We start from the raw sequence: 13,212 nt of genomic DNA on the forward strand, positions 1-13,212 counted from the left end.
TGTAATATGGCGCAATTTACAATGATGTCTTTTGCTGCATGCTTGTTCCTAAAAAAACGTGCAGCTTGGTTGGGCCGGTCTTATGGGGTTGACTTTCTCCTTAGCAAAGGTGTTGTGCTAAAAATCACGCGCTAAATAGTGCATGATGTCGCCACAATCCGAATCAGTTCGGTCGCCACGATTCAGTTGAATTCGGCGGACTTCGCAAAGACTCGCAAAAAAAACTGTTGCGGGGGCATTTGCATAATCACGACAAAGCGGTTTTAGCACACCATGCACAACAATCAGTCACACACCATCACGTATTTACCGCCAAAGCTCTGTTGATCGTGGCGACACCACGCACAATTCCGCGCGTGATTTTCAGTACAACACCTCCGCTAGGGAAAAGGCACAATTGGAAACAGCACCTTACTTGCAGCTTCAACAGAGAATTAAAGGTAAATGACGGACTGGATGGTAAGGTTTGGCAGCTATCAGTGTTGTAGATTCTGAGTTGCAAGTTGTCTGCAAGCAATAATTTTAGACTTGGTGACATTTGGCAGCTTTTGACCTGACCTCAGGTCCCCAAATTTGGAACTGCAACAGGGAATCAGGTACGGGGTAGAAGGTTCCAGTGGTGAAGGTTCCACAGCGATCGGTGCAGGCTCTGATATCTGAGCTTTCTGCATGCGCGGGCAAAACCCTCCCTTCGCGTTTTCAATGTGTTAAACCTCAGGTCAGGTCTCGATATTGCCCCCCCCCCCATGACTCACCTCATTGCACGGAATTGATTGGTGAAAGTTTCAAGGCTATCAGACGAGAGGTTTCATAGACCTCGCGCGCCTGTGTCGTATGACGGTTTTTTAGACCGTACCTGCGGGGGATGGAGCCTCTCAGCAGGACTTGGGTCCGACCCGTGGCTCCTGACCCCTGGACCCCTAGACCCCTGGACCCCTGAGACCCTTGGGATCCAGGTCCCCTGGCTCCGTGCCTCTGCTGAGCGAGACGCGCTCTCTTTCATGTCAATATGCTGGACAACACTGACCTAGCAGCCCTGAGATGCTCAAAGCCATGCCATTTAACGTCATGTAGCTTTGCACCACTTTGTGAAGCGCTTCAGTCGACTTCGTGGGTCTCTGCCTTGGCGCCATTGCCTAAGAGGTGGTCCGTAAATTACAAGCTTATTTATTCTGCCTACATATACAGACGTTTCGTATGACAGATTTGTACACATGACTGTACAATGAAATCTATATTTACAAAATCGGGAATCCACAGTTGCAGACAACTTAACTTTCAACATGTCGTTCTTCCTGACAACATTGTTTGCACTTCTAGATAATAAATACTGGAAAAATCAAATGTCATCACAAAACCAATTGCACACAAGAAAGTTCGTCACTCCGCGCACCAAATGTGATGGCGACGAGAAACATTCTGCCAAGACAACATAAAACACGGAATAACTGTGCTTCATTAAGTCGCACCCACTCGCAGACGGGGGCGATTACCATAAACATTGCACCGAATATGGTGCGTAAAAGAAACCAAGACTAGAATTGACTCATTCCATATTGCACGTATATGACTAGTAATGAGATAGCGCGTACAATCATGAAATAAGCACATTCAAACTCTGCACGCTTTGGAAACCATACAAGATATAACAAAAGCCTTTGCAGCATATAAAACTAAGGATTATTGTGTTGTTGACTGCTAGCACGAAGGGGCACAACTTGTTTGTTATAAAACATTTCGCTGTCCATTTTCTACACACTGTTACTGTATCTGACGAACGGCCAAAATTGTTACCCCCTAGGAATAATACGAGCATTCAGATATATCACAGTACCATTTCTGACCATTTAAATATGTTGACTATACACTTGTACATTGTTTGTTCGAAATAACACATCGCAGCTGGACCACATGCAACATAAAACTTGCAACTTGTTGGTCGGTCTTGACGACGCTCCAGAGCAAAAACAAAGACGACAAAATCGTGGAAATCAAAAACAAAAGGGAGCAGTGATCCGTTCCCATACTGACAAATTTACAGAAATATATGCCAGTCAACACCGGTATAAGCCACGACGAAACCAGCGCACATCTTTAGGTAGTACAACTAAACCTTTTTCTCAGAAATTCTCTGTTGGCGTTGCTTCATCTGGATAGCACCACATCCACCACTTGGCGGGGGTCTGTCACGCATAGTGGGGGTATGACGCGATGTGTGACGTCATGTGACTGGGGTGGTGCGACGTCATGTGTCCCGAAGCGGCCGCTATGTTCGAGTAGAGGTTGGCACTAGGGTTCGGCCAGTAGGACGACGGCGACGGAAATATGCTCCCTGGAACAGCACGAAGCAAAACGATAGCATCTCGTGGCTACATCCAGCAAGAACTCGCATAGCCATAACTCGCCGAGTGTTGACACATCCATATCCCAGATCTGCGTCCTAGTCATCAAGGACAATGAGCAGCATCTCCGAGATACACAAAAAAATTATCAATGGAAACCAAAACACAGGACATTTCCGGAGGCCACGAGGGAACACCCTGAGGTCGATCAAACAGCCCGAAGTAAAAATTTGAGAAAAAAATGCTACGGATTAAATCCGCACCAGTTTGGTGGACGTCTGGCCAGGTGAATGATGGCTGCCGTTTCCAAACATTTTTGGGTAATCGCAAGGCTGATAAAATGACGGCCTCTCGATATCCTGCTGATTTGGCAAGTGCATTATATGGAAAAATGTCGCATGCTTTCACAGATAAAAGGCCTGTTCTGCGAATAGATGAATCGATCTCAAGTCTAAACCGCCACGTCTCATGATCCCAGAACATCCACAAATAAATATGTCAGGTTACAGTCTGTCGTCCCTGTCATCGCCGAATTAAGATCAAAGCCATTAGCGCTGTGCCCACACGCCTGCATGTGTGCACATTGCGCGGTGTTATCATCACCAATAGCAGGGGTCATGATGGTAGAGTGAGTTCCATTCTGTCACATGCAGAATCTTTAGGCGTAAAATTGCCCTTGGCACGATCGCATACAGTCATCGGAATCAGCATGGAATATCTGGGAGAGCAAGGTGTAAATGCTGAACCATTTACCCCGAACAGCAAGCCTGACAATGACAAGCTCTGCCGCTTTCGTCGCTTTGAGAAAACATGGCCCATTACATCTTCCCCTCCCCGCTACATCGGCGAATCTACGTCCACGCCATTTGTCTTCACACATCATCAGCCTCACAGCTATCCCATATGCCTCTCCCCAGAGCGGCGCCATAGCTTCAGCCTCACCCGTGCTGCTGGGCATAGGCGTGTGTGTGCCCATGAAGTTCAGCTTGGACGAGGTGTGATAGCCAGTCATGAAGAAGTCGCCCTGGTACTTGTACGCGGCGGGGTCAGTGGCGGGTTGCGTGGCGGCGGCCAGGCCGTGAAAGTCGAACTTGTAGGCGTACCGCTTCCCGTGCACCTTAGTCATGATGTTCTTGTCATAGTAGTACCTGGGAATGCGACGAAACGCTAGAGCGATGGCAAGTGTCAACTGCCGCCACCCAAGGTTTGTCGTGATCGCGTATGCATGACGCTTCGAACTTTACACTGCGCGGTTCAGGAGCCATGACTAAGCATGACACATGAGCCTTAGGCTTCGGGGGGTGACCAGTCGCCCATACCGCCACGGACTGGACCAGATTCGTCTCGAAATGTGCTGAGATCTGGGGTACTGTGACCCGCTCCGGGCTCTGTCGCGAGACCTGACCTGAGCGCGCGACTGCGTTCTGAAGTGTACTGAGAGCCGGGGTACCGTGACCCGCTCCGGGCTCCGTCGCGAGACCTGACCTGAGCGCGCGACTGGGTTCTGAAGTGTACTGGGAGCCGGGTACCGTGACCCGCTCCGGGCTCCGTCGCGAGACCTGACCTGAGCGCGCGGCTGAGCTTGTCGTAATTCATGTTAGGCTTGCTCTTGCGCTCGCCCCACTTGCGTGCCACCTCGTCTGGGTCGGAGAGCTTGAACTCGCCGTTGGTGCCCTCCCAGGTGATGATGCTGGCGTTGGTGCTGTCCGACAACAGCTCCAGCAGGAACTGCCACAGCTGGATCTGGCCGGTGCCTGTTGGAGAGGTGGCCGTCGATGTGGTGACGGCTCTCACTTCCGTGGTTTCAACGACGGAGACGATCCCAACGGCGAAGTTCTCCATCCCGGACGGGAAAGTTCTCCCTCCTGAACGGGAAAGTTCTCCCTCTCGGGGGGGGGGGGGGGAGGAAGTTCTCCCTCTCGGGCGGGGAAGTTCTCCCTCCCGGACAGGGAAGTTCTCCCTCCCGGACATGGAAGTTCTCCCTCCGGACAGGGAAGTTCTCCCTCTCGGACATGGAAGTTCTCCCCCCGGACAGGGAAGTTCTCCCTCCGGACTGGGAAGTGCTCCCTCCCGGACGGGGAGTTTCTCCCTTCTGAACGGGGAAGTTCTCCCTCTCGGGCGGGGAAGTTCTCCCTTCCGAACGAGGAAGCTCTCTGTCCTGGACGGGAAAGTTCTCCCTCCCGGACTGGGAAGTTCTCCCTCCTGGACGGAGAAGTTCTACCGCCTAGACTAGAAAGCAAAGCCTCGTTGTCACTCCTCTTAACACCAAATCTAAAGATACATGAGCCTTTGAGTAGCACCGTTCTTCTTTTGTTTGGGTCGTGTCGTGGTATAAGCGTTCGTGTAAATACCGATGCATATTTACTATGAAAACGATGGTAGAGAAGGGAGTGACACTTATCATGATATATTTTATATTATCGTGTATTGTCGCTTATTACATGATGTTTGTGGTGGTCAGTGCCGTTTAAATAGATGATAGAGATAGACGATCCTCAACTTCTTGCGAGCTTGTGAAACATGAGGATCCTTATTTGTTTGCTAATGAAAATATGTATAGACCTGCGGTTACATGTGCGGGCTATGCTGGACCCATAGGGACCTAAACATGTCACGATTCTCCACATAATTAAGCCACGTCAAGGCCAAGGTTTACATGTACCTGAGCTGGCAAGTCGACTGCTTGTGGGGCCAAACATCTGGTACGGATCTGAAACAGACAAAACTGCAGTTACCATCAGAACCGGCTGAGCCTTCAGCCCAAAGTTAGGAAACTGAAGTTTACCGCAACAGTTGTAATCACACAAAAGTTTGTACCTGTTCATAGGTGCATTTCTGTGAGCACAAAGATGCATGCTTAAAACATCGTCTACTACACTGCGGTCCATGCTTAAACGTGTCCGGCACCAGTCTGTCGCCGGGCGCGAGGAGTGACCCCGACCGCACGCGTGAGGCGCGAGCCACGTGCGCCGGCGGCCGGTCGGTGGCAGCGCCGCCGCCGCCGGCCGGCGCCCGCGGCCCAACCTAATGGGGCTCCGCGGCGGCCGCTGACGTGTGGCTAATACGGGGTTCAACACTCGAGCCATGCTGAAAGGCCGGCCGCTTTATTTGGCTCCATTAGCTGTTGGTGGAGAGGCGAGGACGGGGTGCGCCACCGCCGCCACCGCCGACAATGGCCGGACTGACGGCGGCATCATCAGGCCACCGAAAGAGGGAGGGAGGGAGAGAGAGGGAGGGAGAGAGAGATGGAGAGAGAGAGAGAGGCAGAGAGAGAGAGAGAGAGAGAGAGGGAGGGGCAAGGGGTATAAGAATGCAGGAAAAGAGTGGGACATGGAGGGAAAGAGGGGGAGGAGGGAGAGGCATAGAAGAGACAGAGCAGAGAGTGAGAAAGAAAGAGGAATAGAGGGATAAAAAGAGGGCGGGTGATAGAGGAAGATGAAGAGGGAGAGGTAGAAGGAGGGAGACGGACAGAGAGGGGAGGGGAGAGAGGGAGGGAGAAACAGTGGGAAGAGGAGAAAGTGGCACATATGTGCGGTCTTGATATGATCTTGACTGATACCATATCTAGCACTGCAGGGATTCGGGGGAGGGGGGGGGGGGGGGCAGTGCAAGCACAAGAAGGAAGCGTTCCTGAATATGCTCTCAGTAACGCAAGCTTGGTAAAGTTTTTTACCTTCATTTCCGATTATGTTAATAAATCAAAGGAATATAGCCTTTTCTGTAAACAAATGAGTTAGTTCCAGAAACTGGCAGGCGGAGCTGGTAAAAGTCGAAAGTCATCAACATTTTTTTCTCCTGGAAATATATTCATACGCACAAGATTACGTTCCAAACTCTGCAGTGATGCCACCACGTACACCCTGAAGAAAAAACAGGTGACACTGACAACATACTGTCCATCTCTTTGATGCCAAATAATTTAGCCACTTTCTATGTCAGGAAGGCTAATTTACGTATCATATATAGCGTTCAAATAGTAAACAGTTCTTATCATTGTGTGACGTTCTTTAAGATTGGTGCCTTGGACACAAATAAAACTCAATTCGCTCTTAGCTTACTAAATAACTTGAGTGGTTTGCACTGTAGTAATGAGCAAAAGCCCTGGTTAGGTCCTCGTTTTTTCGACATTTGAAACTGACCATGTTCCGACGCGACTAACACTTACAAATGAAGCAAACTTCATAAGCAGCAGCTTAGCTTCAACAATTCCCTGCCTTATTTAAGGCTGATATGAATACCTACAACTGCATCTGATTTCCTGAAGCGAACCTGTGCTGCCCATTTAATTCGTTCAATGGAAATAGGGCCAAATTTCGAAGCTTATTAACACGTAACACCCACTTTAGAGCTATTTGTGCTGCTTCTAACAAGTCAAGTTCTTCCTCAGAAGCCAGTCGCCTTTCACAGATTCCCCGTTTCATATCAGTCAAGTGCCGGCTCAAGGATCGACACTGCGTGACAATATTCTGGCGAAGTTTTCAAGGAGCCGCGACGTATTCTCACGCTCGAATGGTTTCCTACTGACTTACACTTTCATCGAGAGGGTCTATGGCTAGGGTGTCTGGGGCATGAATAACTTCTGGATGTCATACATAAGTGCATAATTGCACAAAGTGCTGTCTTGGATCGCGCGTCGGTGCTAAAAGAAAACTATGCATTCGGAATTAAGTATAAGAATGAGAATGTGGTAAGCGGCGGCAAATGACTTCCTGACTGCAAGTACGCACATTTCAAAGGGGAACAAAATTACAGTGAGAGGGGACGGGCTAGAACGCGGTAGCATTATTGAGAGCAAGTATCATCATCAGGGTAATGTGGTATACATAAAGGAAGCATAAACAAGAAACATCCCTCAAGGAGCATCAAAAGGCTTGGCGAAAATCCTGAACACTCAAGCCGGCAGCCATAGCCGAAATCCTGTGGCCGCTTGCCCGCGCGGCCATGTGCCCAAAGCCGCAGACAGATAGCCGGAGGCAGACTAGCCAGTGGCCGGGCACTTTCTGCTGGTCTGGCCGCGCGGCGACCACAGAGCAGCCGGGCGGCGGCGGCGGCGTCCGCCTGGTCTATTATCGGCAGCTGATGGCAGCGGCAGTCGGCTGATTGCCGGGGCGGCCAGCCAATCAGCGCCGCCGCCGCCGGACGCTGATGAACGCCGAGACGGATCGCCTCCTTGCCAGGGCGGACGGCGGTGGGGAACGGCTGGAGGACCGCCGGCTCGGTCCAGACCGGCCCGCGTTGGGCAGCGGATAGTGGGCGGCCTCCCTGCCAGGGCGGACGGCGGTGGGGAACGGCTGAAGGACCGCCGGCTCGGTCCAGACCGGCCCGCGTTGGGCAGCGGATAGTGGGCGGCCTCCCTGCCAGGGCGGACGGCGGTGGGGAACGGCTGAAGGACCGCCGGCTCGGTCCAGACCGGCCCGCGTTGGGCAGCGGATAGTGGGCGGCCTCCCTGCCAGGGCGGACGGCGGTGGGGAACGGCTGAAGGACTGTCGTGGGCTCGGCGCAGACCGGCCACAGGATTTCGGATTTCGGCAGCGGATAGTAGGCGGGAAATAACACCTAACAAAGGCGTAGCAATGCTTCAGAAAAGCATACGGCGATAAGTCCTCTTCGATTCAATTCCTGCCTTGCGTCATGGTTTAAGGTCAATGTCGGACTTTTCAGATGTGGAAGGCAACAATGACCCCGGAACCGTCTTCTTGCACCCCCGGGGCGTGCTCATATACCACGATAAACTAGCATTCCAGCATGTCTTAAAGATACGGGATGGGTACAAGTAGGCATAGGTTGCAAAACCTTTGACGTTTTTGAACTATCCAAAGGCTTGTATACCTATTGTGACGAAACCCAGTTTCATGCATTTTATCTTGGTAAGCCTGCAGCGTTTGTAACGCAATTCTGTACAAAAGCTGGCAATCATGTACAACCATTGCGTTCTGTAAGTTGTGCCCCGAGACTGAGACGCGGACAGATCTGAGCCCTCGCCTGGCGTGAGAGACACGGGCAGATCTGAGCTCTTACCTGGCGTAGGGGGCACGGGAAGATCTGAGCTCTCACCTGGCTGTCTGAGGTGAGCATGGCTGGCCTCCAGAGATGACTTTGCCACGCTTGACAGACTGTTGTGCGAGTACGCTGAAACGGAGGTCAGCCAATTAGGAATTCATTGCGCTGTAAGTGCTATCATGTTCAATGACCTCATTTGTCTCTGAAAATTATGGATCGGTACCCGTGAAGCTCTAGAGCAACGCGTAGATTTTGTACGTTGATTCTATGATTTCATGATTTTATATTATATTCCACTGTTAGCGATCATGGCCAGGGGTGGCGCCACATATCATATGATGGAGGGAGCAGGATTTTCAAGGCGGACAAAGGAGGGTCTCCTCACTGGGGAGTATCCTCCTATCCTCCTTTGTCAAGCCGTTGCATTCATAATATCCAGAAAATACGAGTTGACAGCTAACAAAAAATAGAATGAGATCTTCTAATTATCCATCAAAATGTAGCCGTGACCTCAAAAAGGGCCTCCTGATGCATGGGGGGATGGGGCCCCCTAATCTAAAACGGGATGCTCCCGATAAGTGAGCCTGTTTCATATCATCTAATGCTTGCCTCGATGTCTTCAACTACGAAACGTTCCCTTTAAAGAGCCTGCCTCTTAACCCAGAACAAGGCCTCCTAATTCATAAAGATGACCTCCCGTCCTTCCCGAGCATGGGTTCACGCCCCCGTTTGTTTAGCGTATTTTGAGATAGGTTTAGCCATTTCTCTCCGCTCAGGCTTCCACTCGTGATGCGAGGCTGCACCCCCGTCACGAGCCCTCTTTGAGAAGACCGACGATCCGCAAAGTTATGCACGACTGGGCTCTGCAGGAGATTCTGAGAATTCGTGAACTGAGCTAAAATATACGAAACTGTTAGCTCACCAATCGTCATGAGCGATAGCTCTCTCAACGGCCTTGCCGCAATACCGCACTGTAGGTGAAACCCTACAAGCCTCTGACTTCCACATGCTCCAAAATGTTTCTTTCTGATGAAAAACTAAATGTTGATGACTAAATGATTTCACTCAGCGTTTACTGGGTACCTTAAAATGCATGCAATGCTCACATGTCGTGAGCAAACATATATATATATATATATATATATATATGTCAGCACTGATCAGTCTTTGAACGGGATTGAACCGTATAAATGGCCTCAGTACTGTCACAGTTTACCGTCGAACGTTTTCAGTAGTTCTGAAACCACCCCAAATTCCAAATACCTGGCTTGCGTGATGCAGCGGCGGTATGGCAGAGACGTCGCCAAGCGCCTGATATTACGAGCGATTACACAGACGGCGGTGGCTCGGAGTGCCGCCCATCAACCATTTGCTGCGATAGGCATCGGATGCTAGCCGACCCCGTAAAGCATTCGGAACGGGCGCAGCTAAATACAGCTGGGCAGTATCGCGCCACGACAGGTCCAACTACAGGTCGCGTCCGACGCCGCCGTCACCATAACACATGACATAGGGCCGCTTGGCTGAGACCCCGGCGACGGTTAGGTGAGCGGGCCGGCGCCGGGGCGTGGATCGAGCTGCGGCCACGCACGCCGCCGGCACACCCCGGGCCGGCTGAGGTACGGCGCGCCGAGGCCTGAGTCATGGGGCCCGGGCACGGACACGGCCCAGGCCCGCCCCGACAAACCGCCCGTGTCAGCAGGGTCATGATGGAGCACCGACACCGGCCCGGCCCCGTCCCGACAGAACTCCGTGTCGGCGGGGTCGTGATGGAAGATTGCCACCGGTCCGAGCCCGCCCCGACAGACCGCCCGTGTCGGCAGGGTCGTGATGGAAGATTGTCACCGGTCCGGGCCCGCCCCGACAGACCGCCCGTGTCGGCAGGGTCGTGGTGGAAGACCGCTACCGGTCCGGGCCCGCCCCGACAGACTGCCCGTGTCGGCAGGGTCGTGATTGAGCAGTGACGTCTCGACAGCGACCCGCCCGCCGCGACGGTGACGAAGGGGGACGGGCCTCGGCGGCGGGCGAGCGGCGACGGTGACGAAGGGGGACGGGCCTCGGCGGCGGGCGAGCGGCGACGGTGACGAAGAGGGACGGGCCTCGGCGGCGGGCGAGCGGCGAGGGGAGGGGGCAGTCTGTAGCGGGACATGATGTTCTCTTCAGAGGGGCGGAGCGATGGGTAGTGGTTCGCATCAGAGGTAGTTTTATAGGGGGGGGGGGGGGGGGGGCGGAGACGCCGCTCATGAGTCACGTGACAGGGAGTGACGACATCATCACTGTGAGTCAGAAGAAATGCCTTCACCGCTTATGAGTCATGAGTCACACGACAGGAGTGACAACATCATCACTGTGAGCCAGAAGAAATGCCTTCACCCGCTCATGAGTGATGAGTCACGTGACAGGGAGTGACGACATCGTCACTGTGAGCCAGAAGAAATGCCTTCGCCCGCTTATGAGTCATGAGTCACGTGACAGGAAATGACGACATCATCACTGTGAGCCAGAAGAAATGCCTTCGCCTGCTTATAAGTCATGATTCACGTGACAGGGAGTGACGACGTAATTACTTTGAGCCCGAAGGGACGCTCTCATTGTACAATCCTGACGCAAAATCTACACCCTGAATAAAACACGCTGGCTCTTTGTAACTATTTAGATCGGAATGCTTGCTGAAAGGCTGCCTTGAATCAGACACTGCGTGGAAACGATACCCAAAGCATGGCGAGGACCCTGGGCCGGAGCATTCCAGACCGTGTTACCAGCCCGAGAATAGCAGCCACCATGCGTGGCGTGTCCAGGGCTCGTGCCAAAGTGGCTGCACCAGTGCACCATCGATATTAGGCCGAGGGCGAGCCACCGTGCGAGCGGGTCATAACTCAGGTCAACGCTGAAACTTCGCTTGGGGCGGATGTCGGCCACCGACATTGTAAAACCACTTGAAACTCAACAGAGAAAACGATACACAAAAATCCGCACGCTACCAAGCAATCCTAGTCTGCGATGCTCCGCGTGTGTTAGCACGCAACCAACCAGTTAATGAAATTGGCAGCGCGAATAAGAAGTAAATTCAATACAACGGAATCACTGTTCCGAGGCGTATTATGCGTTGATGAAGTGACACGTGCGTACAACAGCAGTGGTTCATGTGATTAGAAAAATCACCTTGTTTGTCAGCAACAAACCTAGTATGTTGCATCTCCGTAGTAAATGCTGCCCGCAATGACATTTTACAAATGCGACGCAACACAAGGGCAATGTCCTTTGATACGCCGCGTATCGTAGCCCACACACAATGCGACCTGTTTTCTAGGTAATGCCTGCTTACGGGTCTGTTTGTAGAATAACACAATAAAACAAGGCAATCTGTGCGGGGTCACTCGCTTTCGGAGCCCCTTTGAAGGCTGACGGTGGAGAAAGAATCTGCTCGTTAGGCTCAGATTCAATTTGTTTAATCTGGCTCGGGGCTGGACCGACGGACCCTTCCACGGCCGCCAACAATGCTCATCCATCGTAAATTGGGTATATGTAGCCATCAAAGCGATTCACACATGAATTACGACTAACAAGAGCGCCCGAGGGAGGCGAGCGGAGAGGAAGAATTGAAAGTAACTGGGAACAATCCCATTCAGCAACGATAATGTGTGCTAATGACCGCACGCGCGCGAAAGACCGAGAGGGAGAAAGATGAGAGAAGAAGAGAGAAGAGAGAGAGAGAGAGAGAGAGAGAGAGAGAGAGAGAGAGAGAGAGAGAGAGAGAGAGGAGAGAGAGAGAGAGAGAGAGAGAGAGAGAGAGAGAGAGAGAGAGAGAGAGAGAGAGAGAGAGAGAGAGAGAGAGAGAGAGAGAGAGAGAGAGAGGAGAGAGAGAGAGAGAGAGAGGAGAGAGAGAGAGAGAGAGAGAGAGAGAAGAGAGAGAGAGAGAGAGAGAGAGAGGGAGAGAGAGAGGGGGGGGGGGGCGTCAGGAACGGAGTCAGGCGGCATGACCAGGTCATGACCGCGAAGAGGCGGGGCATGATCGAGCCCCAGTCGTGCTGACAAGACCGGCCCGCAGCTTATCAATCCAGAAGATTGGAGCCGGAGGAGTATGCAAATCCCCCTCTCTCTCTCCCTCTCTCTCTCTCTCTCTCTCTCTCTCTCTCTCTTCTTTCTTTCTCTCTCTCTCTCCCTCCCTCTCTTTCTCTCTCCCTCTCGCTCCCTCTTCCCTCTCTCTCTCTTTATCTCTCTCTTACCTCCTCCTTTTCTCTCTGTTCTCCCTTGTCCTCTCTCTCTCTCTCTCTCCCTCTCTGTCCCTCTCTCTTTCTCCTCTCTCTCTTGCTCCCGCTCTCCCCGTCCAGACAGCGAGCGTCGGTGGTCTGTGACTAATGGTCCGACGCATCCTAATGAATGTCGACGCCACACACATTTCTACACATTCACTGATGATGATTCACCATGACGGGCTTGTGGGGAAGGCGAGCAGCATTTGGTGACGCAGAAGCGCTGCATGAGCTACGCATGTCGAAAGACGGCCGAAGAGTAGGCCGGAGCTGCGCGTCTCCCGAAGAGTTCCATCGTCCCAACTCTCAGCCCACCCCTGACTCCGGTTGTTATCGCCGTCACAGTCTCCCCACAGCCTGTGCCGTCACCACACCAGTCGCGGCACATCCCCCGATCGCCAGACAATCTCTCCCCGGAGGGCGGCGCGCGTTTGTTCACCTCGCGCGCCAGCGCACGAGGAAAGACTTTTCTTGTCGCATTTCGCGGCCGACTGGCTTGCCAAACAGAGCGCCGCACGCTCTATCGGGCCGACGCGACGCGCCCGGCCGGCGACAGATGGATATTGCTACGGATACATCAATTGATGAAATTCAACAGCGGCGTCCAGAGGTCGCGC

General features: G+C 52.5%; 1 protein-coding gene across 1 annotated transcript in view; it reads right to left on the reverse strand.

Moving 5' to 3' along the window:
* Positions 1-1,151: 1,151 nt before the first annotated feature.
* LOC119106414 (DNA-binding protein D-ETS-3) overlaps positions 1,152-13,212 on the reverse strand; it is a 62,608-nt gene continuing 50,547 nt past the window's right edge. The window contains exons 5-9 of the mRNA XM_037230058.1: positions 8,397-8,471; positions 5,005-5,052; positions 3,907-4,096; positions 3,285-3,490; positions 1,152-2,332 (exon numbers count right to left, since the gene is read on the reverse strand). Coding sequence (XP_037085953.1) covers positions 2,187-2,332; positions 3,285-3,490; positions 3,907-4,096; positions 5,005-5,052; positions 8,397-8,471 — 665 coding nt within the window. The 3' untranslated portion in view covers positions 1,152-2,186. The remainder of the gene's footprint in view (positions 2,333-3,284; positions 3,491-3,906; positions 4,097-5,004; positions 5,053-8,396; positions 8,472-13,212) is intronic.

Source organism: Pollicipes pollicipes, unplaced genomic scaffold, assembly GCF_011947565.3.
Source record: "Pollicipes pollicipes isolate AB1234 unplaced genomic scaffold, Ppol_2.1 Scaffold_6138;HRSCAF=7277_pilon_pilon_pilon, whole genome shotgun sequence".
Taxonomy (NCBI): domain Eukaryota; kingdom Metazoa; phylum Arthropoda; class Thecostraca; order Pollicipedomorpha; family Pollicipedidae; genus Pollicipes; species Pollicipes pollicipes.